This window comes from Ceratotherium simum, chromosome 21 (assembly GCF_057802395.1).
Source record: "Ceratotherium simum simum isolate JZ-2026a chromosome 21, ASM5780239v1, whole genome shotgun sequence".
In the NCBI taxonomy this organism is placed as follows: Eukaryota; Metazoa; Chordata; class Mammalia; order Perissodactyla; family Rhinocerotidae; genus Ceratotherium; species Ceratotherium simum.
The window spans coordinates 35,873,381-35,900,954 of record NC_141920.1 but is presented as its reverse complement, the minus strand read 5'-3'; the positions used below and the strand labels follow the sequence as shown (position 1 = coordinate 35,900,954).

General features: G+C 38.6%; 1 protein-coding gene across 2 annotated transcripts in view; it reads right to left on the bottom strand.

Annotated features, from left to right (window-relative positions):
- PLCB1 (phospholipase C beta 1) overlaps nucleotides 1-27,574 on the bottom strand; it is a 684,700-nt gene that overhangs the window by 209,658 nt on the left and 447,468 nt on the right. For both annotated transcript variants that reach the window (XM_004433764.3, XM_004433765.3), the window contains exons 5-7: nucleotides 3,804-3,883; nucleotides 1,942-1,995; nucleotides 752-827 (exon numbers count right to left, since the gene is read on the bottom strand). In XM_004433764.3, coding sequence (XP_004433821.1) covers nucleotides 752-827; nucleotides 1,942-1,995; nucleotides 3,804-3,883 — 210 coding nt within the window. The remainder of the gene's footprint in view (nucleotides 1-751; nucleotides 828-1,941; nucleotides 1,996-3,803; nucleotides 3,884-27,574) is intronic.

Below are 27,574 nucleotides of genomic sequence, written 5' to 3'. Positions count from 1 at the left end.
ACAAAGGAGGTGGTCTCCAAGCTGTTTCAATCCTGCATCCCTCTCAGCAAAAACTTTTTGAGCACAGCCCTGCAGAGTATGTAAATATATTTATTTACAAATATGTACTAGCATACTAATTGCTTAATAACTTATAAATCTTAAAACTAGACATTTAAAAAGGATGGTATAAGATGAAATTAATATTTCAAAATCTTCTTAATTATAATCCATAATCATTATCCAATATCTCAAGGGATGTCAAGAAGGAATTTATTATTAATGAGAAGTTTAAATTCTTGATGACATTAATACTTTTTGGCCAATACTTTTTTTATACTAGATGGTTACTGTTTTTTTACTTACAAAGATCAAGGGTCTTTCTAGATGAAAATATGGGGATATGGGAGTAAAAGAAAATATAATTATAGTGATTCCATATATTGTAAATATTAACAAATAAGTCCTATGGACTTCTTAATTTAAAAAAAATGTTTGGTGGGTGGCCCCGTGGCCTAGTGGTTAAGTTTGGCACGCTTTGCTTCCATAGCCAGGGTTCGGTTCCTGGGCACAGACCTACGCTACGTGTTGGTGGCCATGCTGTGGTGGAGACCCATGTACAAAAGAGAGGAAGATTGGCACAGATGTTAGTGCAGGGCGAATCTTCCTCAGCACAAAAAAAAAATTGGGGTAAATTTGGGGCAAGATATACTTGAGTATGATTACTCAGAGCTATTTAGCAGTGCTAAGTTTAGAAAGGCAACATGCTTACCCTTGAAGATGGAAGACTACAAGCCTCTAAAGCAGTTTCAACTCGCTTCCGGTCTGCTGAAAACAAGCGGTATATGCTGTGAAGTGAAAGCATAACACATCAGAGATGCTTAAAAGGCATATGGATCACAACACTTGTAGATGATGCCAACTGGAATATTCCATTGAATTAAACTCCTTTATCATTCATCTTTAAAGAATCAAAATATACACATTGCTCCATGCATCTGCATATGTGTTCTGAAAGATCTATGTATGTGCTTGTTACACAATCAAAGTGCCTAATATAAAATCAATATTTTGAGACAATGTTGATGACCCAATTAAAAGACATTGCACTAAGTAGCCTCTAATACTAAGCACTATAAAGATCCTTGACAACTCTGTTCCCTTGCTGCTATCCATTGCTCTAAAGGCATGCGTTGTTAATATTATTAATAATAAACAAGTAATTAATAATAGTATAAATTATTATTGATAATTTAAAAATTATAATGAACAGGAGCCCACTGGTAGCTAGTAAGTCAAAGGTTAAAGACTTTTGGCTGAATGTGGTCTAGAGATGTGCTTTCTTTGGGAAGTAACTTAGTTTTAAAACATATAATTTAAGTACTGGACAATTTAATATAATAATTTGGATTTATAGGTTCTATTGCAACATTAGAAAACCTAGCATTCAGAGCCCACCAGTCCCATAGGGAAGGATGGTGGAGCTGAGTTGTCACTGTCTCCTTTAGATGGGGTTTCACTCTGGTCTTTCTTCCTGCTCCTGGCCTAATTCATCAGGTAAGTTCCCTGCCTGGCTTCTGTTGACATTTGAGTTTGCAACCCCTGCTTTAAGGCTGGTATCATCTTGGTAGAAACAGGCACCGAGGTCGCCCAATTTCCATTCCTAGAAGAGATGTGAATCTCAGATGGTTTTTGGGGTTAGCAGCAAGGTTCCCCTACCCCTTCTCTGTGCTTCCTGCTTTGGTGTTTTCTGAGAATGATGCCACAGGAAAGCGGGAGCCGGGGAAATCTCGCCGAGAAAACCAGCTGCACTGACGTGCATATGGAGTGTGAGGGAGGCCGGGTTACCATGCATTGCCACGCCCCCACTTGGACCAGTGGAGAAACAAAACAGAGCCATGGCACGGATTCAAATCCTTGAGAAAAAGAAAATGAATAATGAGAAATGCTCACGCAGCTTACTTTTTGAGAGGTATGCGCCCTTCTGGAGTCACTTGCAGCTTAAGTTTAGTATAGCTGTTGGAGAAGCAGAAAAACAAGTATTTAATTTTAAAAAAGCTTTTTATGGATGAATAAAACACATAGAAAAGGGCTCATGCATATGTACAGTTTGCTGAATTTTCACAAATTGTCCAAGTCTATGCTGTCAGCACCCGAGTTAAGAAATAGAACATTATCACTTTAATAGCATTCCCAGAAGCCCCTCTCGTGCCCCCTTCCAGAGCCTATCCTCCAAAGGGAACCTTTATTCTGACTTTAAACAACATAGGCTTTTTGTTGCCTATTTTTGCACTTTATATATGTGGAATCACATTCTCTTGTGTCTGGGTTCTTTCACTCAGTATTATGTTTTTGAAATTATCCTTATTTTTGCTTATAGTTGTAAATCATTCACTCTTATTGCTGTATAGGACACCACTGTGTCAATATAACAACTGTATTTATCTCTCAACTGCTTATGGACCTGTGGATAGAGAAATGGAGCAACAAAACTTTCAAACACTGCTGATGGGTATGTAGATGGGGACCACCACTTTAGGAAACTGCACAGGCTGTGACCCATATCTAGATGTATATGCTTACAACATGTGCATCAAAAAGCATGTTCTAGAATGTCCAGAGCAGCTGTTTATAGGGAGATACCTATCAGGAATGGAAATTTGCAATAGATAATGATTAGCCAACTAGATGCTTTACTGGATGTAACATGCTAAATTTCAGGTAAAACATCTTTGTCTCTGGGTCCCCTTCCACAAACATCGCCTGGCACAACAGATGTTCTAGAAATGTCTGTTAGATGAAGGATGGTAAGACCAAAGACGGTAAAAAGAAGGATGAAGAAAGGAAGAAGCAAAGGGAGGCGCATTAGGAAGGGCCCTCAAGGTGACAAACTAAGGAGATGGGATGATCACATGACAAGCATTTTAAGTGAAGGTCTATGACGTACTGACTAACAAAGGAATTCATAGAAGAGTAAGAAAGAAATGTGGCCTGGCGTCTTAGATCTGGAATGATGGGTATGTCTTACAGAAGAAGTGGGAAGAGACAAAGTTGTTAAATAAAATAGAGGACCACCTCGTAACGTTTCCACTTGTGATTTTGATTTCCAGGCTTCCCAACCTCCTGGGCATCCACAGTTTCCAAAGCGAACACAATCATCTTTCCTTGCTGCTCATCTGGCAGAAATCATTATTTTCCTTGGTCAAACAATTTTTAGAAAGACTGTGTAATTCCAGAGTGCTTGGGTAATACTGTTTGGCTTTTCTTTCCTTCTTTTCATTCTGCTCTTTCCTCTACATTCTTTGTCTTTCTCTTTTCTTACTAACACTTGCTGTGATTTTCTATAATGGCAGAAATCAGGACATCGGCCTATTGATTTATGTAAGCAGGGAAGTTATTGTAGCATCTATCAGAGATCTAAGACTAGAGAAATGAGTACCATATGTTGTTCATTCTCTTCCTCAGATTAATAATTGATACGACACAGGCAGATGTAGAAGCGGAGGACTCTCTGAAATTGATAAGTTTTGGTTCTGAGCACAGCTGCCTGGATTTGGAAGTGTCTCCTTATTGTGTGTCAAAGGCATTGACATTCAGGGAAGCTCCGCATAACACAAATGTGTAGCTCAGAGGAAAGAGCGATCTCTCTTGGAAGTTTTCCAATTCAAAACTGTGGAGGTATGAGTTCTCTAACAAATCCTAAAGGGAAATTTATGTTTATCAATGCGAGAAGCCAGTGCAGCATAAACAAAAGACTCACAAAGGAGAAAGGAAACTGACTCAGATGAAGCAACACCCTTAGCAATAAAGTTAGAGCTACTTACGCTTTTTCCAGAAATGCATCCCTGGACATGTTTTGGGCCAGCAGGTTTGTTGCCAAACTGAAAACCTCATTTGTCCATTCCTGAAAAATGTAAATCACACTTGCATTAGCTTAAATACTGTACAGTCATTAGACACATGTTTTTAGCTAGGCTACCAGAAAGATAAATTAGCTCAATTTGTACGCCTAAGGGGATTTTTTTCTTTCTTTTTTTTTTTTGTAAAAATGACATAATTAAATTCAAATCCCTGAGTGACTACTCCTTTCCTAAGGAAATGTTTTTATCTGCTTTTTAAAATCCCTACTGATAGGGAACTGGCATGTTGCCTTTCAATAACTGAGTACTTTTTATTATTTTCCTCGCACTATACACAGATAAAGAGGTATAGAAAAGTTTAAAATATGGTCAAATATATTTTCAACACACCTGCACATATAATCTTCCTACTTTACTACTCAAGCCAGAGCAGCTATACCAGGGAATCTTTAAAAGTTAATTACAGTTCTAGAAGTTCTCTAAACCAGTTGCAGTTACAATGTCGTACAATATCCAGTACTCTCTCTCCCCACAGCTCTGTCAATCCCTCACTACTCTCCTAATCTTAATCCATCCCTCACACCACTGACCAGTGATCTCATTTGGCTCCCAAGAAAATGGAAAAGAGCAAATCTACCAAAAAAAGCTGAAGTTCCATTCTGGGTGATGATTTTGAGCACACAATTAACACTCTGGGCAAAAAAAAGATTCTCTAAGAGAAGACCACATGAGAGCTAAGTAATCTAATCATCTGATGTTGTACTTGACTTGGCTCTCTCCTCAGTGAAATCATGTTTTTTAGTTCAACAGCTTTTCCACCTAGTTTTGGTATTTCTACTGTTGTTCTGTTGTTGTTTTGTTGGTTTCCTGACTTAAGACACCGATAATACACCATCGTGTAGTACATTTGAGGTAGGACTTGAGATATAGAGTGATGGGAGAGGGAAGAGGGCATTCTAGGCAGAGCAAACTGTCTAGGAAAAGAACCAGAAGAAAGCACACATGGCAGGACTTAGAGGGAATGGGGTGTAGTCTAATAAGAATTGGAAAAAAGAGGGGGAGTTGCAATAAAAAAAGTAGAGTTTGGGCCAGAGTATGGAGAGTATTTGATGTCTGTTAGGTATCTGGAGATAATTTAGCAAAAATTGATCTTGCTGAAGGCCTTTTTTTAGGGTGAGAGGTGAGGAGAGCCAGGGCTGGATTGAGTGTTAGGGAGATTATCTGGCAGCCACGTGGAGGATGGATTTGAGGCTGAGAAACCAAAGAAGCGGAACTCAGTTAGGAATCTGTCATAGTCCAGGTGAGAAGTATGGAGACCTTGAACTCTCCGCACTGTTGGGGAGGACTTGGGAGACAGCATGGAAGAACTGTGAGTAAAGCAAAATAACTGACCACCAAACTTGATGTATACACAGAAAAGCATCGGAATAACTTTTTAACAGCTTTAAAATAAAATTTCCTCAAATTAGATCACTTTAAACTAAGTAATAACTACTGGCACTGGTTTTTAAAATATGTTTCTGGTATAATATTTTCTGGGCTAAGGGTCAAGTTTGAGACATTTCTAGCTCCATGGCAGATTTATGCATTGGTAAAAGTATTTATAATTGAGGGCAATGTGCCATTTTGTATGTTTACTGAGGGCCAATTCCACATCGGGAAAAGGTACAGTGAAAGCATTATGAAGAGTTGGGGAGATTTAACTGGGTCTGACCATTTAGGTTGAAAGCTAAAGCCTCTATTATACCCAGTCCAATAGAAATATAATGTGAGCTACATATATAATTTAAAATTTTCTAGTAGCCACATTGAAAAAAGTGGAAATAAAGTGTAAATTAAGGTAAAATAAAGTATAAATTAGCGTAAAATTAGTGAAACTAATTTTAATAATATATTTTATTTAACCCAATATTTCAAAAATATTACTAATCATGTAATCAACATAAAAATTATTGAGATATTTTATATTCTTTTTATGTGCTTAGTCTCTGAAATGAGGTATGGATTCTACACTTATAGCCCATCTTAATTTGCATTGGCAACCTTTCCAGGGCTCAATAGCCACATGTAGTTGGTGGCTGTGGCTGCAGCATTGGTCAGGGCGGGTCTTCTAGATCCTTAGCTCTTTCTACGGGTCCTTTATACAGCTGGCTGAAGGACAGCATCATCACCACCTTCAATGCACAGCCACAGTTAACTCATTCAGAAAGTAAAGCATAATTTATTTTCATCACGTTCTCAGAATGTGAGCATCTAAATTTCCAACTGTGGAATTCCTAGAATCCATTGGCCTCCTGCAGCCTTTTGAGATATTCAAAAGATCTGACTCAGGATGAATCAAAGATTCAGGGAATAAAGCAGTGACCAAGAGAACTTTAGAAATAACCCAACTCTTGGTTGGATACTGGTCTCAGTCTACATCACACTGGGCTAAAACAGCGTGTGACTTACTTTAGGTTTCCCAGAAGCAGACCCTGAGACAAGGACTTATGAAGAATGGGTTTATCACAAAGTGTTCCCTGACCACATTTAGGGGAGTGAGCAGGACTGGGAAGGGAAGAAGGTAGAAGGGTGAGATCCCAAGTAAGCTCCTGCAGATGGTAATTTTGGCTTAATCTCTCCCTGTCTAGACCACACCACAAAATTGAGTTTTATGATGAGGAGCAAGGGAGCTGGAGGATGGGGATCCCTGTGCCCATTAGTCTAAGGGCTGCTGGAGGGGATGGAAATCCCCAGGTACATCCTGCTTTCCTTGATAGCAGGCAAAGGGGGTTCCAGGATCCAGAAGGAGCAGCCAACAAAGGGACATGGGTGCTGCTGTTGGAAGTGAAAGCCCAGCAAGGAGTTGCGTGTGAAAATGGCGAAACTGTGGGAGAAGATGTGGGCAGATCACTGCTACAGTCAGCTGTAGCCGGATAACATATTTCAGGACTTTTGGGTACCAGAAGTAGCTACCTTGTGTAAACAGGGGATGTACAACCAAAGCCTTGGGGAATTGGTTCACCATGTTCTAGAGAAACAGTGCGCCTCAAACTTTCATGTGCATACAAATCATTGGGGGTCTTGCTGAAATACAGATGCTGATTCAGGAGGTCTGGGGAGGGGACAGAGAATCTGCATCCCAAGTGAGGTCTATGCTGGATCATGCTATGAGTAGCAAGGTTCTAGATTGGACTTGCAGCGTTGACTGAAAACTTGTTAGAAATGTAGAACTTTAAGCTCCACACCAGATCTTCTGACTCAGAATCTGCATTTTTTCAAAAAACCCTTATATATTTTATGCATATTAAAGTTTGAGCATCCCTGGGCCAAGGATGGCACTTTGAGTAGTAAGGGGTTCCACGACCTATTTTAGGAAGCGTTATTCTAATTTTTGTCTACTCGCTTCCCAACCAAATAAAGAAATTATTTTGATTATTTGTTTTAGAATAATCAAAAAGCTCTTACAGTTGTATTAAGAACAACATGGCTAAAGAGATGTGGCCAGAGCAGCTCAAAGCAGCCTCGGCTCATCATGAGATTATGACATATGCTTTGCTGCAGGATAGACCAGTCCTACCCTGGTGGTGTTCTCATAAATCCAGGGCTGGGGCCTAGTCAGTATGGAAATGGAAGGACAGCTTCTTATTTAATCTGGAGGATTTGTTTTACTACTTTCAGAGACAAGGTTCTGATGATTGCCACTAAGCTTGGTTCAGCTCCTGCTCGTAAAACCCTGAAGCTTCTTAAGTGACATTGTCTGTCTTATCATCAATCTCTTCTCATGAGGGGACGACAAAGACCCCAACTAGAGAAAATGGATCTGAAGATCAGCTTCCACGGAATTTCATCTGGAGTAATCTCTGCTCATAAGTGCGCATGCCTGTAGCTTACATCTGCAAGATTATTTCTGCAATTCCCTCCCCCGACAGGTTCTGGTGCTGTTACTGAAATGCCAGTGCTGACAGAGACACCAAGTTTTCCTACCACGTCACAAAGTTAATGTACTTTTATTTCTAAAGCTATTCAAGTTCCATCATTCTTGGCACAGGATTTATGTGTTTGCATAATACTAACAATTGATTCACAATTATCAATTACTCTCATAGGTACTGTTTGACTGTTTATTATGTACTGAGCTAAATTCTTTGCATCCAATAACAATTAATTCTTACAACAATTTTCCAGGAGATAGGTACTGTTATTAACCTCATTTTACAGATGAGGATTCAAAGTTTCAAAGCACTTATAAAACTTATTTATATCCTCAGAGCTAATAAAAGTCACAGTTTGGGATTAGCTCACTGGTTTCTTGGGCTCCAAAATAGGACTCTTAGATACTGTGCTCTCTGTCACATCGTCCTAGAAAATTTTAGGATGACTGATACATACAATTAAACAAGATAAAAAAGATAAATAAATCCACTTAATTGAATTCTGTATAAAGCACTAATTTAACACTTACTACAGGCTAGGCAGTGTCCTTAAGCATTTTGCAAATAATTAATTCATTTAATCCTCACAACCTCACAACCACCCTATGAGAGATATTCTGTTATTACCACCTCATTTTTACAAATGAGAAACTGAGGCACAGAAGTATTCAGTAATTGCCATAAGGTCACACAGCTAGTTACAGGCTCACCTGTAAGTCTCACTCAGGAAGTTTGCCTCTAGAGTCTGAACACCTTCCCACTGCGTGATGTTGATGAAGTAAACTATGAAGGTGATGAAGTAAACACCTTACCACTACGCTGCGATGATGATGGCAGAGGAGAAATAAGCTGGAGAGAGGGGTGAGGCCTGTCACAAAATGCGGGTGTAAAGTCTCGGAACTTTGATAGAGGTAGGTCACAAATTCAATTTAAACTTGCTTTCACCAATGTAAAGAGAGAGATTCAATCATAACAGGCTTCACAGTTGCCTTAGATCCAAATACCTGTTGTGCAGCAGTTCAACAACTGTTCCTAGTTCTGAGAACAGAGAGAAATTTCTCCCATTGGCAATTCACATGTCTTAACTTTTTGGCCTAACTTATGAGTGCAAGGGGTACACAGACAAAGACAGAGTCTTCTGGAAGATATATCATTCTTGCAGATGCTTCTGTTTCCCACTGTTCTGATTCATGTTATCGTTAATATTTTAATATATTTATTCTGTCTTTCCTTTTTTTCAGTGTTAATATTTCTGTTGCACGTTAAAATACAGAGGATAGTATAACAACACAGATTCAAATTTAATAAAGGTTAACATTTTGCCATATTTGCTTTAGTACTTTTTAAAAATATACACACGTAAGATGTTGCAGTGCAGATTAATTTTATGCTGTGCTTCTCCCTGATCCCATTCTTCTTCCTCTCCCCACAAGCAAGTTCTCTTTTGAAAGGTAGGCATCAATACCATATCTATTTTCATACGGACTCTGAGGTGAACGGTATAGATCAGGGTTCAGCAAACTAAGGCCTGAGGGCCAAATCCAGCCTGCCATCTCTTTTTATAAATAAAGTTTTCTTGGAATAAAGCTATGCTCATTGATTTACATATTGTCTATGGCTGCTTTCATGCCAGGAAGGCAGAGTTGAGTAATTGCAACAGAGATTCTAAAAGTGCAAAGTATTTACTGTCTGGCCCTTTACAGAAAAAGTTTGCTGCTCCCTGGTATGGACCACTGTATGTTTAAAATATTACATAAATCATATCATATTGTATGTATCCTTTGGCCAATGGCTATTTGCAACCAATATTATGTCTTTAAAATGTGTCTTTGCTGCTGCATGTAGATCTAGTTTCTTAATTTTAACTACTATACTATTCCACTATGGAAATGTATAATCTATCGATCCATTCTTTTATTGACGGACATTCATGGTATTTTCCTGCAAAAATGTTTGTTTGCATAAACCTACTTCCTGTTGCCTTAGGCCACATCCAAGAGATTCTCTAGGGTGAACACTACGATGAATTCTTAGAATCCATACATCATCAGCACCAGATGCTGCTACCTGCTCACCAAAGTGGCAAGGGCACGCTACATTCCTATTGGCAGTGGCATTTTCCACATTCTCAAAAACACTTGCTATTATCAGACTTTCAGAAAATTTTTATAAATCTGATGAATGCAATGTGGGACCTTGCAGTGGTCTTAATTGGCATCCCTGGTTTACCAGCATAGTTGACCATCATTTTATATATGTTAGGACTGTTCTACTTTTTCTTTTCTGCAAATTTCCTGTTCATAATCTTAATCCATTTTCTTTTAGGGTATTTGTGCTCATTGTCTTTAAAAAGGGGAGGGTTTTCGTTTGTTTGAAGTTTAACCTCAAACCCAGGCCAGTGGTCAATATCAGTCCTATCAGTAGAAACAAAGTGCCACACGGTGGCTGCATGTTGTAAATGGCACCCGTGGCATTGTGGCATACAGGGTGTCCAGGCCATGGCTGCACCCTGATACCAAGCAGCTAGAGTCACAGAGAGAAGGCAGAATGTAACCTCGGCTCTCAAAAACATATATTCATTCAGAGAATTCTTTGGGGAAATGAAAATATTCTAAAAGGAATACTAAATCTCTCTCTGCATATATATATATATATATAATTATAATACATAATTTTATAAATAATTATGAGTCAATGGTTACCCTCATGAAGTAAAAGAAGTGACAAAGGATAATAACCTAAATGTAGGTATTTCCAAAGTTCCTGATTTGGAAGCCTCAATTTATTGTATTTAATTAATTTTTTAAATGTTCCTGGAATAAATAATTTATAACAAGATATTTTAATATTTGTGAAACATATAAAGGTCCTAACTATTTTTTTTTTTTTTGTGAGGAGGACTAGCCCTGAGGTAACATCTGATGCCAATCCTCCCCTTTTTTCCTTGAGGAAGAGTGGCCCTGAGCTAACATCCGTGCCCATCTTCCTCTACTTTATATGGGACGCCGCCACAGCATGGCTTACCAAGCGGTGCGACAGTGCGTGCCCATATCTGAACCTGCGGACCCTGGGCAGCCGCAGCGGAACGCGCGCACTTAACCGCTTGTGCCACCAGGCCGGCCCCAAGGTCCCAACTATTTTTAATAGCTTTCTATTTATTTTTTATTTATTGGCAAACTCCTATTGCTGTCACTGATAATGGTGTCATTCCCATTACCTCTGCTCAGGTGGGGAGCAGTTTGGGATCTAAATAAGAAGAAACATTGTGTGGCTCATTCAGAATTGCATTGCCTGGCTAAGCACATTTCTCTCACCTACTAGCACGCACCAGAATTCATCCTGCTGAGCATTTGTCTTAATGGAGCAGTAAAGAATCTTTTCATGGTGAAAGACGGTATATGAGCTGTAAAGACTTACATTCAAATCAGAAAGGACTGTCTGAGAAGTCACTGCAATTATGATATTATACAGAGCATTTAGAATTTTGGTGAATTTTCTGGTACAGTTTCCCTGTATTAGGTGGCAATGTGAGTCTTATATTTCTAGTCAAGATGTTCTCATCTTTATCTCATACTCAAAGAGAAATGGTCGTCAAACAAAATATAACTACCAAAACAAAACAAAAATCAGGAGTTATATTACATCCCAGTATCATCACTACTGGGACACTAGAAAATCATATTACTCAAATGATGTAACATCAAGGAAAGGTACATAATTATTTTCAGACCATGTGAATCAAATTTCTTTCGGCTACAGTTGACAACAATGTAACTCAAACTAGCCTAGGAAATAGGAGAATTTATCAAGGACACTGGGTTATTTCCTGTAATTGAAGGAAAAATTGGACAAACTGCAGGAAAAGTATGTATTTATAATACAAGATCATCAGGAACCTGGAGCCTGAATGCCAGGAGGACTTTCTTTTTTTGTGTGTGTAGAAGATTAGCCCTGAACTAACATCTGTTGCCAATCCTCCTCTTTTTTGCTAAGGAAGATTGGCCCTGGGCTAACATTCATGCCCATCTTCCTCTACTTATATGGGACGCCCCCACAGCATGGCTTGACGAGTGGTGCGTATGTCCACACCTGGGATCCAAACCTGCCAAACCCGGGCTGCTGAAGCGGAGCACGCGAACTTAACCACTACGTCACCAGGCTGACCCCCAGGAGGACTTTCTTCATTGCTTTTTCACTGCTCTCTCTTCCTGATTACATTATTTTTTTCCCTACTGACCAGCCTATTCCCCATGGCCACCAGCTCCACCAAGAGTTGTCACATATGGCGCCTCTCACCACCAGAGAGAGTCTGACTGATTTCCTCACTTCCAGTATGAAAAATCCTGGGAAGGTCTCTGATTCGTCGACCTCTAGAACAATCTATTCAGGTCAGAATGTAGCAGTGTCCATGAGAACCAAATCATTGGAACTGGGGAAGAAGCAGTGAGCAGAAGGATGGAAGAGTATAGAAAACACTACATATATCCCTTCATAGGAGTACTGTGGAAAGCAGATAGAAGAAAAGGATGTGTGTCATTCTGTAACTTGTGTGGAATCTCATAGTTCTGTGTCCCATCCTTTTTATAAAATAGCCAATAAATCCACACTTGTTGACTTTGAGTTGAGTGCATGAATGAATGGGTGTATAAATGAAAGAGAATTATATCCATGCTTCATAATTTATGTCTTTTGAAATTAATTTTTATGTCTTCTCCACTGTTTTAAGTATTCAATCACCATTCTTGCCTATGGGGTTTGTGATGCTGGCTTTATACATTTCCTATAGTAATTTGAACTATGCTGGAATAGGTTATAACAACTCAAAGTACTGTGTGTAACATGGGGCTGAGGGGACTCTCCAACTAACAAAGTATAGAAGCTTTAGTATTAGGGCTTGGGACATCTACGTTGACTTTTTAGACACATTTCATGTTTTGTTTTATGTTTTTGGCTATATTCAAAAGAACTGTTGTTCAGTTATCTTTCCCCAGATAAGTAAAGCACTGCTGTACTAAATGGTACCCGGATGGTCTACGGAATAGTTCAAATGTCTGCAAATGCAGTGTCGAAGATGTGGATGTGCAAGGATCCACATTTTGGGCTACTTTTGAGAGGTGTCAGGTCTAGTATATCCTAGTCTTCTTCCAATATTTGTTGACATTCTCCTGCCCAGTGGAAAAGTTTAAAGTGGTGAAATCAAGTTAAAATGAATGTTAAGAGAATTCTTCAAAGGAAAAAAAATAAAACCCCCCAAAAGAGAAACTTCCATGGCACAGAGTAGAAGAAAAAAGAAATATGTTTGCTTTGGCTAAGTTTTCATGACGAGAAGGTTTCAACTATATCATTGTGGGTCTCAGACATATTTTGAGCATCAGCTGAGAAAACACCCTCCTCTCCCTCCGGCTAGTTTCCTGAGTCATTGCTTATTTGTACAACAGAGAAAATGTTAATCTAGTGCCCCTATATAAAACCCCCAAAGCTTTGTTTCCATGGCTTCTTTGTAAATCCGCCATATTCTTGAAATGGTTCTTTCCAAAAGTCTCACGTCACTTTTATGAAAACACTTGTTATTATGTCTTCTAAGCCTAGCTGTATCAATGCTAATTACTACTTTGGTTGAATCTGCTAGAGTGCTGTGTACTATAGACAATAAATGTATGTAAGCAGGGTGTATAATTATAATTGACACCATTGTTTATTGTTAAAAAAGTAATTCCTTTTGAGGAAATCAAGTGAAAAAAGATTTTAAAACAAAAAAACAGCTAATTTCTTTAATAAGATGTATGTCAAGAGGAATAAGAGGCACAATCACAATTTATTGGGTGTTAAGTGGTGCTGCTCACCCATTAAATGAAATCTGTTCGACAAAATTAAAACTGCATTCCTTGAAAAATGATTAGTAAGCTACACACAGGTTCCTCCTCATTAACATATGGAATTCTGCTAAAATATAATTTTCTCATTTGGAAATCAATTTATTTTAAATACTTTAATTATACCTCCCATCTTTATTTTAAATGGTTTTGCAAGCTAGATTCTTCCCCTTTAAATGAAGGGGTATTCGGCCTTTAGTAAGTGACTCTGTCCTGTTAGTGCTTCCTCTACTGTGAGAACTATTCTTTGCCTTTGGCTCCAATGGCCTCACTTTGGTCATTTCTCACTGCCTATGGAGGCTATCGAAGGGTGAATCTTAAACACAATTTGTGCCTGTCTTCTAATTTAGAATTAAAATACTATTATCAGTTTATTTAATGGTTGTTACTGACTCTCATACTGTGGATGCTTTTGCTAGTTTATTTAAAAATATACTTTATTGGATTTCAGAGCCCTGCTCTGCCACTCTCTAGCTGTGGGGACCCACTGCTAGGTGCTACCTAATATCCATTTTCTGCTTCTCTCCTAACTGAAATTTGACAGTATTCAGGCCAGCAATATATAATAACTGAAAAATCTACATTTTCTAACTTCTCCAGCAGCTAGGGTGGCAATGCGACACATGGCAAATCATGTTTGTGGAAGTCTGCTGCTGGGTTCTGGGAAAATGTGGTTTCCTGATGTAGGAGCTGTTTTCTTTTTGCTCCTGCGACAACAAATGGAATGGCTGGGACTGCAGAGGCATCTTGATCTATAAGGAAAAGGAAATGAGAATCACAGGGTCTCAGCCTTGTCATCCTTGAGCCATTGACTCAATGCCAGAAACCACCTACCTTCAGGCTTCCTGCTGCATGAGAGAGAGAGGGAGAGAGAACAAGCAAAACCAAACAACATGCAAACAAATAAAAAATCCTTCATTTATCTAAGCTAAGCCGGTTTGGTTTTCTGTTACTCAAGGTCAAACGTAACATTGCCTGATGGAATCATCTCGGATAAGTCTTTTTAACTTGTCCAACATTCATTTGCCTTATAAAATGGAGGTAATAATAAGACTTACTTCACAGGGCTGCTGTGACAATTAAGTGAGATAGTTCACATTAAATGCTTAGACCAGTGACAGCCATAACAAATGCTTAGTAAATAGTAGCAATCTAAAAATTTATTATTTATCAAAGAAACAGATACATAGTTTTGCAAAAATTGTCCAGAGGGGCTATAACAAAAGACAATGATTGCTTAAGGAACTCTTACCCTAGTTCTGCTTCTTGACAAATATTTCCAGTATTTCTGTTCTTACATTTCTGGGAGTTACTTTTGTATTTCTAAATACTATATTTGCACTGCTTTTTCTTTCTTTCTTTTTTTTTTTTGTGAGGAAGATCAGCCCTGAGGTAACATCCAATGCCAATCCTCCTCTTTTTGCTGAGGAAGATTGGCCCTGGGCTAACATCCATGCCCATCTTCCTCTACTTTATATGGGATGCCGCCACAACACGGCTTGAGAAGCGATGCATCGGTGGGCGCCTGGGATCCAAACCTGCGAACCCCGGGCCGCTGGAGCGGAGCACACACACTTAACTGCTACACCACCAGGCCGGCCCCTGCACTACTTTTTCTTGATGACTGATTTTAGAATTTAATTATTGATATCCAGCTCTGATTTATGAGGCTTTAAATCTGTTATCCCATCTCCCATCTGCCTTTTCTCCTTCCTCCTGATTTCTATCACTAGTGTTCTTCCCCCCTCACAGCGTCACTTCTACAACCTCAAGCAACATACTTAACCATCTCTTAATCCACTAATTAAAGACACTATCACTTGGCTTCTTTGTTTGTGAGAAGAGGACATTTACCTGCCAATCTTTTTACCTCCAACTCTCGTTAGCTTAAATTTACTTTTTAAATTGTCAAAGTTGAAATGTTTTTATCTTGTCTAGTATCCACAACTGACTTCAATTATTTGCATGTAAACTGACTCTAAAAGTTTAAAACGAGTAAAATAAAAATTTACATGATTATAAAAATGCAAATATAATTTTCTGCAGAGCCGTATATTAGACTCTGATTATCTTACTTGCTATAGTTCCACCACCATGAACCACATGGCTTTCAAAAGGGAACATTCCTAATACCCAGATAATATGGATCTTCTCTGGCTGCTCTACCAGTTGTTCAAAATCCTGCATCCTTTAGCATGGCTTATATTTGGATAATACATTTCTTATACACTTATCCCTTCTTCTATCTTAATTTTCTTCTGGGAAGAAGAAACTTAAGCCTTTTTCATTGATCTAGTATCTTCCAGCTTCCTACTTACATTGCCTGAACCTATTCCACTCCCAGACTTGCTATTTCAACTTCAAGACCTTTCTTTAGCTTTCATATATTTCCTTGTATTAGGTCTTTCTTATTTTCCTCTCTTGTGCTTTCCCCTTTCCATTGGCTACCGCACTGTCTACACTGATTGGGCCTGTATCTCTTATTTGCTCTCTTATTGCCATCTTTTTGTCTTTCACTTTTTGATTGTTTGCTTGCTGCCTTCATTGTTGTTGTTTTTTGTCAGTTACTGCTTTACATTTTATTGTTATTTAGTTATTTAATTTTTATTGCAGTAAGATTGGTTTATAACATTATATAAGTTTCAGGTGTACATCATTATATTTAGATTTCTGTGTAGATTACATCGTGTGCACCATCTAAAGACTAATTATAATCCATCACCACACACATGTGCCTAATTACCCCTTTTGCCCTCCTCCCTCTCCCCTTCCCCTCTGGTAACCGCCAATCCAATCTCTGTCTGTATGTTATTATTTGTTGTTGTTTTTATCTTCTACTTATGTGTGAGATCATATGGTATTTTACTTTCTCCCTCTGACTTATTTTGCTTAGCTTGATACCCTCAAGGTCCATCCAGGTTATCACAAGTGGCTAGATTTCATAGTTTCTTATGGCTGAGTAGTATTCCATTGTGTATATATACCACATCTTCTTTATTCATTTATTTTTGTTGTTGTTTGGTTCTACATTCTGGGATAAAGATAAAGTTCTGTAGAATTTTGATTTTTATTCTCTTATTTTTGATTTCTAAGAAAACTTTCTTATTTTTGCTACCTATTTTTCATAGCACCTTATTCTTATCTAATACATATAATAAATTTAAAATTCGCTCTGAAAATACTTTCCATTTTTCTTTTTTAAAAACAATTATTTATTTCTTGAATTATCCCTGTGTTTTCCATTATCATTTCTCTTTTTATTCACCTTGGCCTCTTTTATCATTCAATATTGTAGTCTTTCTCAATAGCTTTTTATTTTGTTGTTAGTTCACATTTTAGACTGGGTCAATAGAGAGGCTGACTGGAAGCTCTGAGTATGGAGTGGGATTTACCGGCGGCAGACTTCTCTTTTACATAAGCATGTGAGTGGCAGCCACTATGGTGTGCTATCCATAAACGCTAGAATGAGAAGAGCTTTACTCTGGATCCTAAACTCCAATGATAGCCACTATAATTCTTTTCAAATAGTTTGTTCAATTCTATAAAAGACAAACCCTCAGCTTTTTGACCTGAGAAGTAATTGGTTATCAATTATTCTACTTGTGGAGCAGGAGGAGGAAGTGGAAGGGTGACAGTTTCAGTTTTGTCCATATTCCTTTAATTCCTTGCCCCTGTTTTCACCCCCAGTTCTTACTCTATGTTCTGCTGGGATGGTAGTACACATATCTGGAGCATCTCTCATTGCTTCTGAGTAGGTCAATGACTTCCTTGGCTGTAGCTGTCCATGTAACCTAGACTGTGGATTTCTCCACTCTGTCTCATCAGGCGCTGTCCTCTCTCCATTTTCTTCTTCTGCAAACTTACTTAAATGTGTCATCTCCTAGTAACCAATCTCATTTCATTCCTTTCATCCTTTGAGTATTTATGTTCCTTTACCATCATTTTCACAGTATCTCAAGAGAGATAAGAGGTCACACCTGTGCTCATTCTGCTATTCTGTGCTAATACTATTTTAAATTTTATGTCCAAAACCAAATTTATGATAATCCCTTCCTAACTGGTTTTCCATATCAACAAAAGCAAATGCCAAAAGCCCTGACATCATCGTTAGCTCCCTCTTTCTCTCATGACATGTTATCTCATCATTAGCAAATCTTTCAGCTTTACATTCAAAATATATCCAGAATCCAACCATTTCTCACCACCTTTACCCCAGGCATCCAGGTATCCCTATTTCTGCTTCTGTATCCCTACTATTGCCTTTCAACAGAGCAGCCAGGGCAATCCTGTTAAAATACGTCACACCAAATCAACCCCTTGCTCAAATTAATGAACAAGGGATGCATTTGGTCACTGGGAGTAAAGCCAAATTCTTACAGTGGTCATCTACCACTATTTGGGTCAAACATCGCCCCTCCTCCCAAACTCTCTGACTCATTTCTCACTAATCTCCTTCTTGATCATCACTCCCTTCCAGCCAAACTGGCCCCTTGCCATTCCACCAACATGCTGGGTACACACCTGTCTCAGAGCCTGCTTACCTCCATGATAACCACTTGACTCACTCCATCATCTTCAAAGTTTTCCTCAAATGTCATCATCTCAGTGTGACCTTATCTGACCAACTTATTCAAAATTGAAATATGCCCCCCCATTTCCAGCATTTTCTATCCTCCTTCCCTGCTTTATTTCTCCCTAGCACCTATCACCACCTTATTTATCTTGTTTATTGTCAACTTATCCCCACCATTATGTAAGTGTCATGAAGACAATCATTTTTGTTTATTTAGTTTATCCCCAGCACTTAAAATTGTGCCTGGTACACAGTAGGCAGTTAAGTATTTGCTGAATGAATAAATATTATTATATAGCTATTATGAAAACTATTGACAAAGTATTTACAAAATAGTTTTTTTATTCTTAGGGGTAGCTTATTCACTGGGAGAATTTGATGCTCTGGGAGCATAAAAATGACAACTGATATTAGGACAGTGGATGAAACAGATCAACCTGCCACTCTCAAGGGATGTCAGGTATTTTTCCCAGTAATTAAACCAGGAAGCCAATTTTTTAGAGCTCTTCTTCTTTCCAAAAAATTATGCTTTTTCGTTTATTTGTTCGAATCTGTGTGCCTGTTTCAAGGCAAGGCTCGCAGATAATACAGTCAGGGCTTCCTCGGCTGCCAGGCTCAGAAGACAGGAAGGTAGAGGAACAAGGAGGGAGCAGCCCATCTCTGGGTTATGGGTGTTTGGAAAGAAAGGGGAGATGCTGCTGCCTACGCAGTTTTCTGTCTTCTCTTTCTGGGGAAAAGTGGGCTTGCACTAACAGTAGCCCACAGTCTGAAATCATGATCATTTCTGTGTCCTGGGGTATATATTTTCCTTTCGGTTTGGCATTAATTCCTGTATGTGGCATTCTTAAACACTGCCTGGCTCAAACAAAGCTCTTGTTTAATGAATGCAGAAAAGACACTCGGGAGACAGAGGCTGGGGGCGCTTTCCTCCCCAGTCACCAGAATAGCAATTGCTGGTTCTTGTCTGGGTGTGAGGAAGAGACTGAAGTCCAAATTGCCTTTTTTCCCTCTTTTTATTATGAATGTCTCTCATTTGACTTCTGAACTTTTAGACTTTTATATGAGTGTTCCAGATGGGTGACATTTTCACAATTTGAAAGTTTAAGATTTGTATCCTTTATCTGCCCCACACTCATCCAAAACTCAAGTACAGAACGTCGTATGAATCCCATTTTCCGACAAAGGACATCCACAACTATAAAACTCCAAGACCAGAATTGTGCAATGTATTGACATAGTAAGAACTTGGCCCTTATTTATGGTTGGTTGGAATATCCTAATCTGACATAGGCGTATTTTGTTAATGAGAAGGTCAGGAATAGCTGTGAATGAAGATCTCACAAAACACAATAACCAAGAGGGCTAACTTTTCACATCTGTAAATAGCAATCTTTTTGGCATATACATTCTACCCCCAAGGCGGTCATGCACAGTTTTCCATTATGTTCCAAAACACATTGCCGAAAACAATATATGGCACATTTTTCTTAATCATTTTTGTTTAAAGAAAAGGCAAACTTATAGCCATTGCTTGCTCACCATAAACTAGTCTTAAATTCAAAAAGGAAATGAGATAAATTGCACATTTTGTACAGAATACTGTTAGCGTTTAAAAATTCTTATCTCAATGTGTATGTTCCCAGAATAAAAAGAAATATAAGAACCTCCTGTCTTTTGAGGTCAGCTTTTAAATATCTATACTGTTAATTTAGAAGAATGTCTGAGAAAATTCCCAGAGTTTTTGATGAAGCAAGTTCCGTATCAGGAACGGCCAGAGGTGGCTGAGCAGGCCCCTTCACATGTCCCTCCTTCTCTTCTCTTTCCTAACTTTGTTTTGTACACTATGATTTCTTTTTCTTAAAAAAAGCACAATTTCTGTGGCACTTTCTCTTATTTCCTTTGCCTAAAAGGCCTCAAGTATTTGGCCAATTGAAACTATTTTTCATTTTCTTGCGACAGCATGTGGCAACTGATGGGTACAGGAGGGTGACAGTGACAATAACTCTTTGAGTGGGAACAAGGTTGGGTTTGGGAAAGAGTAAGAGGACGGAAGCCATTGTAGTTAGCGCCACCACCGTTCTCATACTGAGAATCTTGGCAAACTGTGGAGAGAGATCTGTGCTGGGCAAAAGGGGCCTGGAGCAACCAGCTAAGGGGCCTGAATGTCTCCAACTCTAAAAAATGGGATGATTAGGGGACATGATGCCCAAAGTCGCCATGGCTCTACAATTTTTCATGATCTATCAAGGGCTCAAATGTCTCTCCTTCTCTTCCTCCCTCTTTCCTTTCTTCCTTTTTTTCTTTCTTCCTTTCTTTTTTCCCATACATTAACTGAGCACCTACTACAGACAAGGCACTAAGCTAGATCTTGGGAACACAGAAAAGATTAACCTATTGTTTCTGACTTTAAGCAGCTCATAAAATCCAGGGTAGGGTCAGACACACTGACAGATGATTACAGTGTGATAAATGCAATAGAAAATATGCGTGTTTTTCATCAAAGAACAGAGGAGGGAACAATCAGTTATTTACGGACATCATGAGATGGAGGGGAAGATGGATGAATTGTATTTAAGCTGAGTCCCTAAAGAGGCTCAGAAATTCTCCTGGTGGACAAAATGGAGAAGAGCAGTCTAGGAAAACACATGATTCTGAAGGCATTAAAATTAAAATTATAAAGTCAGAAAGAATCACAGGAGTTAGGACCTGCTGGAGCAGAATGGTGCAAGGGTCCAAGCGGTGAGTGATCAGCACCTGAGGGCAGGGACTATGTGAGTTTTGGTCCCTGATGAATCCCCACTGTCCAGCAAGGTGCTTGGCACATACTAGACCCTCAATAAATATTTGCTCACTAAATGAATGAATGAATGAAATAGACAGAAAACTTCATTTTGTAAGTAATAGGAAATGAAAAGCATTTTAAGCACGATCAGGTTTGATTTTTATTTTAAGATCATTCCTATGCAGATGGACACGTAAAGTTGGAGAGGAAAGAGGATTCTAGAAAAGAAGGCAGAAGGTGACTACAGATGAGACCTGTCAAGAACTTGAACAAGATGGCAGAGGGAAGCAGGATGAGGAAAGAGATGTGAGAACTAGTTAGGAAATTCAGAGAGCTTGCAAGTTATTTGGATGGTGGGCAAGCAACTGATGTGGATGAAGTTAAGGAACACTTCCAGGAAATCCCATATTGTACTCTCATAATGAGTGAAACAGATTCTCTATGACATTCATAGCTGCAGAAGTGGCAGAGCTCCCTTAAAAAATCTAAAATAGTCACTCAAGGCTGATATTCAATTTATAGAACACATTTTTGAACAGCTCATTTATTCTGTGACAGCTACTTCCAAATGTAATAATTTAACATACAGAGATCCTCTATTAAACATTTCTTTGCATGTGTGAATTAACATTTAAAAACCTAACGGGCTCAACTAGTTTGGGAAATTGGCAGCATCTATCAAAGCTGGACATATGACGATCTATGACCAGCAATTACATATCTCACAGAAAGGCATATGTTCATAGCAACATGACTCATAATAGCCCTGAACTGCCTGACTGTCCTCCAACTGTGGAATAGATAAATAAATCTGGCATACTATTTAGCAAAGAGAATCAACAAACTACAACTACATGCAAAATATACAAGAGTCTCATAAACATAATCATAAGTAATAGAAGTCAGACCAAAAAGAAAACACATTGTATGATTCCACTTATAGAAATTTTAAAAGCAGGTAAAATTTTAACCTTTGGTTTTAATCTATAATCTATAAAGTTAGAGGTCAAAATAGGATGTGTTAGCAGGGTAGACACCTGGGGTGTTGGTAATGCTGTTTCTTGATTTGGGGACTGTTTACATGGGTATGTTCTCTTTTCAAAAATCCACCAGTTGTACAGTTATGATCTGTGCACTTTTCTGTGTATATTATATTTCGATCAAAAGTTTAAAAAAATCTGCCTGAGTTCCTGCTAGCAGCATTGCTAAATAAGAAAAACGAATTTGTTTATTTTGTTTTCCTATTTATAAATGCTTAAGAGAATTTAGTGCACATAGAAGTAAGGGTTGAAAGCAATGCATCTGTCAGTCAATCATTATGCAGAGAAGTGAACACAAAATTTCCCCTGCGTGACTCTGCCATTAGACATCTCAATCTCAACCCACCACATCCTTGCTGTTTCAATCCACTGCATCTTAATATACTGGAGAAAATCTGGACTGAAATTTGCCAAACTGGGTGATGGTTCAACAATGTGCCCACCCAGGGGGCCTATCAGAGATCCAAACTAGTATGACAAACTGAATGTCAGCGCCTGAATCTCAAATCCTGTCTTTCAGGGTGATAGGCCACCGTTCTAATAAATTGCATTGAACAAAGAGCAGGGCTGGGAAGCTGGGGGTGTTGGTGAGGGGATGAGCTTCCAGGGGCCCAGCCAGGGAAGGCAGCAGAACCTAAAGGGAAGACATGATGAAAATCATTTTAGTTTTCTAAATTCAGACAGGGAAGGCTTCATCTTTGTTTCCTTTGCATCATGAGATTCCTCTTTGCTAATCATGAGACATTATATTCCTTGCTGAGATTCTCTAGATGAAGAGTGCTCTCCCAACAGTTACACACTGGATCCCTGAGACCTGAAGGTAAACACCAGTATAAGGCACTCCTGTGAACCCCTGCCCCTGGCTCAGAGCAATCTGTTTTCCAACCTACGCAATGCTATTTAGACTGCATGACTGTAAGGAGTAGTATGCACAACTAGAAGTCTCTTTCCATGTAGCCCCCCACGTCAAAGAAAAACAGAATATTGGAAAGAGGAGCTAGAATTGGGCAGGAGAAAGAGAGTTATTTTACCTTCAGACTCCTTGACCAATGGAAAAATTTGCATTGATCTGATAAATTGGTTAGCCTGCTCAAAATGACACTATTTTTTGGGTTGCTGTAAATGATCTTTTGCAGTATATGTTAACCTTACCAGTCAGATCTTTAACGAAATTCACCAACTGGTACTGAAAAGGGCTTGGGGACTCAAATAGTCTTTACTACCAGCTACTGACTTTTGTCTCCTTTTTCACTGAGAAGATGGAGGCAATCAGAAACCTGGAACTCCCTTCACCACATGTACCACTTACCAGCATCTCTACTGATGTACTCCACTTTTCCTCCTCTTATACAAGAAATGCCCTTGCTCCTGTGTGAGCTCAGTCCCTCTATTTGTGAACTAGAACAGGGTCAACAAACTTCTTTTTATAAAGGACCAGATAGTAAATATTTTAGGCTTTGTGGTCCATATGATCTATGTCATAACTACTCAACTCTGTCTAGTGAAAGCAGCCATAGACAACATGTAAACAAATGGGTATGGCTGTGTTCCAATAAAACTTTGTTTATAAAAATAGGTGGTGGGCCAGATTTGGCCCCAAGGCTGTAGTTTACTGGGCCCTGCACTAGATCCTACTGCTCTCGTCTACTCAAGGACATGCTCTAGCAATGCTCCTACTCTCCTACATCAGCACATTGTTTTCCCTCTACAGGATCATTCCCGTCAGCATACATATATATTGTTGTTTCTCCCATCTTAAAAACAATCTCTTAATTTCACTTCACCATTCCAGCAGTCTTCTCATTTCTCTGCTGCCTTTCACATCAAAATTTCTCAAAAGAGCAATCTCTTTTGGCTTCTTAATTTGTCTCCAGCAATATTCCCCAGAGCCCACTCCAATATGCTTTTGACTCTACTACTCCACTGAAGTTGCTCTAATCAAGGTCCCTAATGACTTCTATATCATTAAATCCAGTGGTCAATTCTTGGTCTTCATCTTGACTATGAGCAGCATTTGACCCTGTTGATTACTCTCTTCTCCATGAACCACTTTCTTCACCTGGCTTTCTATGGCACACACTTGCCTCATTGCCACCCCACTGGCTATTCCTTCTCAGTCTCCTTTTTCTGATTCTTTCTTATCTCCCCAATCTCTTCATGTTGGAATATCACTCAGGCCCTAGACATCTTCTCTATCTGTAGTCAATTCTTGGCTGATCTTATCCAGTCTCATTAAATACTATCTATAACCTGACTTCTAAATTAATGTATTATATTTGGCATTAAACTCCAGGCTCATATATCCAACTGCCTACTCAACATATCCACTTGGGTGTCTAATAATAATATCAAACTGAACACAATCGAAACTGAACCCTTGCTATATACCTCCTAACATGCTCTACTTTAAATTTTCTCTATGAAGTAAGTGGTATTTCCATCCTTCCTGTCTCTTGGGTCAAAACTCTAACATCATCCTTGATTCTTCTCTTTCTTTCACATGCAATATACAATTCATAAGCATATGCTCTTGATTCTTCCTTTAATATATATATATTCAGACCCCCTCTCATCTCCTACACAGCTCCACCTTGATCCAAGTCACTAGCAATGCACTTAAAATATTTCAATAGTTTCCTAACTGGTCTTCCTGCTTCCATTGTTGCTTCTCACCATGCAGTCCATTATTGACTCAAGGGTTAGTCAGATCATGTCCATCCTCTGCTCAAAATCCTTCAATGGCTTCCGTCTCCTTCAAAAGCCAAACTCCTTTAAAAGCCTACATTGCAATACAAGAAATCAACTTCTGTTGCCTTTGCTAGTTTCCTTTGCTGATACCTCCAACTTTGCCAGGAATCATGTAGCTTGTGAGTGCAAGACTGTTGGGAACTAAGGGTAGGACAGTAAAGAGTGGATGGTGATAGTCACCTCCTCCCTGTGGCTCCAAGGAGAAGTCAGGACACCCCACGGAGGGAGACTGAAGTTCACAAGTTCCAGGAGGTGGCAAACGTGGTTGTGTCCATGGTCCCCAGGGGAGCAGGAGATGCATGGGGGAGTGTGCAACTCAGAGGGCAAATGTGAAACAAACCACCTATTTCCAGGTACAGTAAAGGGAGGTGACCCTCTAGGGAGCAGGGAAAGCTATCTTTAGGGTAGAGAGGGGTTGGCGAATCATGCTGCATAACAAAAAGTATGATTATTGTTTAATTGCAAGAGTTATCATGTTTTCAGTCCAATTACAGAGGGAAAAATGGAAAGACACAGTTTTCTCCCCAGTCCATTTTTAAAAGCAGTCACTTGTCTAAAAGAATAAATAAAAAATTCAATTTCAAGTGATTTATGTAAGAAAGAAAGCATGCAAATCTGGAATAATATATTTAGGAAAGTTTAAGTCCTGATAGTGATTAAAATTTTTTAATTGATCCAAGAGATTTCTCAGATATCTATGATATTGTTGCAATTGAGCAACTTTCTTCAGATTTTTGCTTTCTCTGAGTACCGCATAAAGAAATAATCCCTTTCTCCCACTCTCACACTCTCTCCTCTGCTTTATTATTGTACACAGATCTCCATCTGACCTACATACTTTTACTTCATAATCATAATTTTTCTGTTTATTTCTTCCAGATCGCTGGCTCTCAGAATTCTATAATGCTGTATCTCTAACACTGGAATTGTGGCTGGCACAGACAAAGCACCTGACAAACGTGTGTTGAATGAATGAATGAGCCAGAATCTCTTTGTAAACAATTTTTTCTGGAGACATTTGACTTTCAAAGAAGCTCAGGTTTTCTGCCGGGAGTTCTACATAATTAGAGAAGCTGTCTCCTTTGATGCTGGCACTACACAAGGTATCATGTACATTGGCCTTGGAGATTAAATAGAAAGTGTGATGTTATGAGACAATACTGACAACTAGAAGAATGGAAAGTAAGTTTTCAGAGTGAAATAGTGTGTGCAAATCTTAACCTTCTGACTGAGCAATTTCAGTGGGGGAACAATACCCTACAGAATATCACAGCCAGGGAAGGCAAAATATATTTTGTATCTTCACTAATTATACCAGAAAGATCAAGTAGCTGCTGGGAAAATATCTATAGATGCAGTCCCGATGGGGAATGTTACAGGGTTCAGAAATCAAAATTCTCAAAGAAAGTTAGCGGGTAGGAGCCCACAGAGAGGAGGAAATTGAACATATTTTAAACATAACTGTACAGGGGTGTAATGCTATATAAGATATGCAGACTGGTTCGTAATATAAAATCTATACTCACTCTTAGCAAAAGCCTCCCTGAAAGTCATTGACATTTACTGAATATTTTTAATTGTCAGTTAATGAATCTCATGAATTGGTTATTTTTTAAATAGAGTATGGTTGCATTTGGGGAAAGAGATTTTAAAAATATTTTGCAAATATTTAGTAGCTGTTTATCCACATTCATCCATCCATCCAACCATCCATCCATTTACTGAGAAATGAAGTATATAGAACTCAACAGATTACCAACAGGATACCAGAATAAGAACTATTGCAAGGCAAGTACAATGCTGTCACACAATGTTTCATTGAACTGAAGTCTCTCCAAGTGTAAATCATCCTATAGAAACAAATGGGTGACTTGGTTCTCAAAGAGATAAAAATAGATTAGGTTTGTAACACAGTCTTGAAGAGTAGTTTCTAAAGACCTCAGAATGTTAAAACTGGTTGGCATTTTATTTATTCTAAGAATTGAGGTCGATGTTATGTAAATGTTGGAAATATTTCAATGGTTTATTTCCATAATTATTATGGTAGTGATTATCACTACCATAATCACTAGTGAATTAGAGGCCAGGTCGGTACATCTGGTGTAGCTCAGAAAACTGTCAGAGCACCGAGTGTTAAAAAATTATAGATCATAATGTCCAGACAACAAACACTGGCCTGACATGACCTCGTAGTTGTGATCCATGATGTGAGAAGTTCTATAAGGGCATAGATATGACATGCAACCTTCAAAGTATTTTTAGATTCATATTCTTAATTCTTGAAGGAAATTGTATGAAGGGTAAGTATTATCACTAGTATCCTAAAAACTATAAACATGGAAAAAAGCTCTTCTTTCCATATGTATATTTCAGTGCTCTTTTAATGGCAATTGGACATTTTTAGAGAAAGCATCAAACTTGAGCCCAAGATTCCCAGAAGTCCACAGCTTCTTGTTTGATGTATCTTGCCTGTATTCTAATTATTTCTGTATGCATCTGAAAGGCCCACTATCTTAGTAGATTAGCAACTCCTTAAACATGTTTAATTCATTTTTCTAATCCATAGCTGAATAAATATTATTTATTATTAGTTAAAATTTTTATTTTAAAAACTTATTTCTTCATTCTTTCTCAATTAATTGAGCAGCTGCTATGTGCATGGTCAGGAACTAAGTGATACACAGGGTAAGAGAAGTTAAAAAGGTACTGAAGATGTCTGCCCTCAAGGAGAGGTTGGAAAGGAGATGGGGTTGGAAGTGGCATGAGGTAACACTAGGAGAGAATGAGTTGGGATAAGATGTTTAG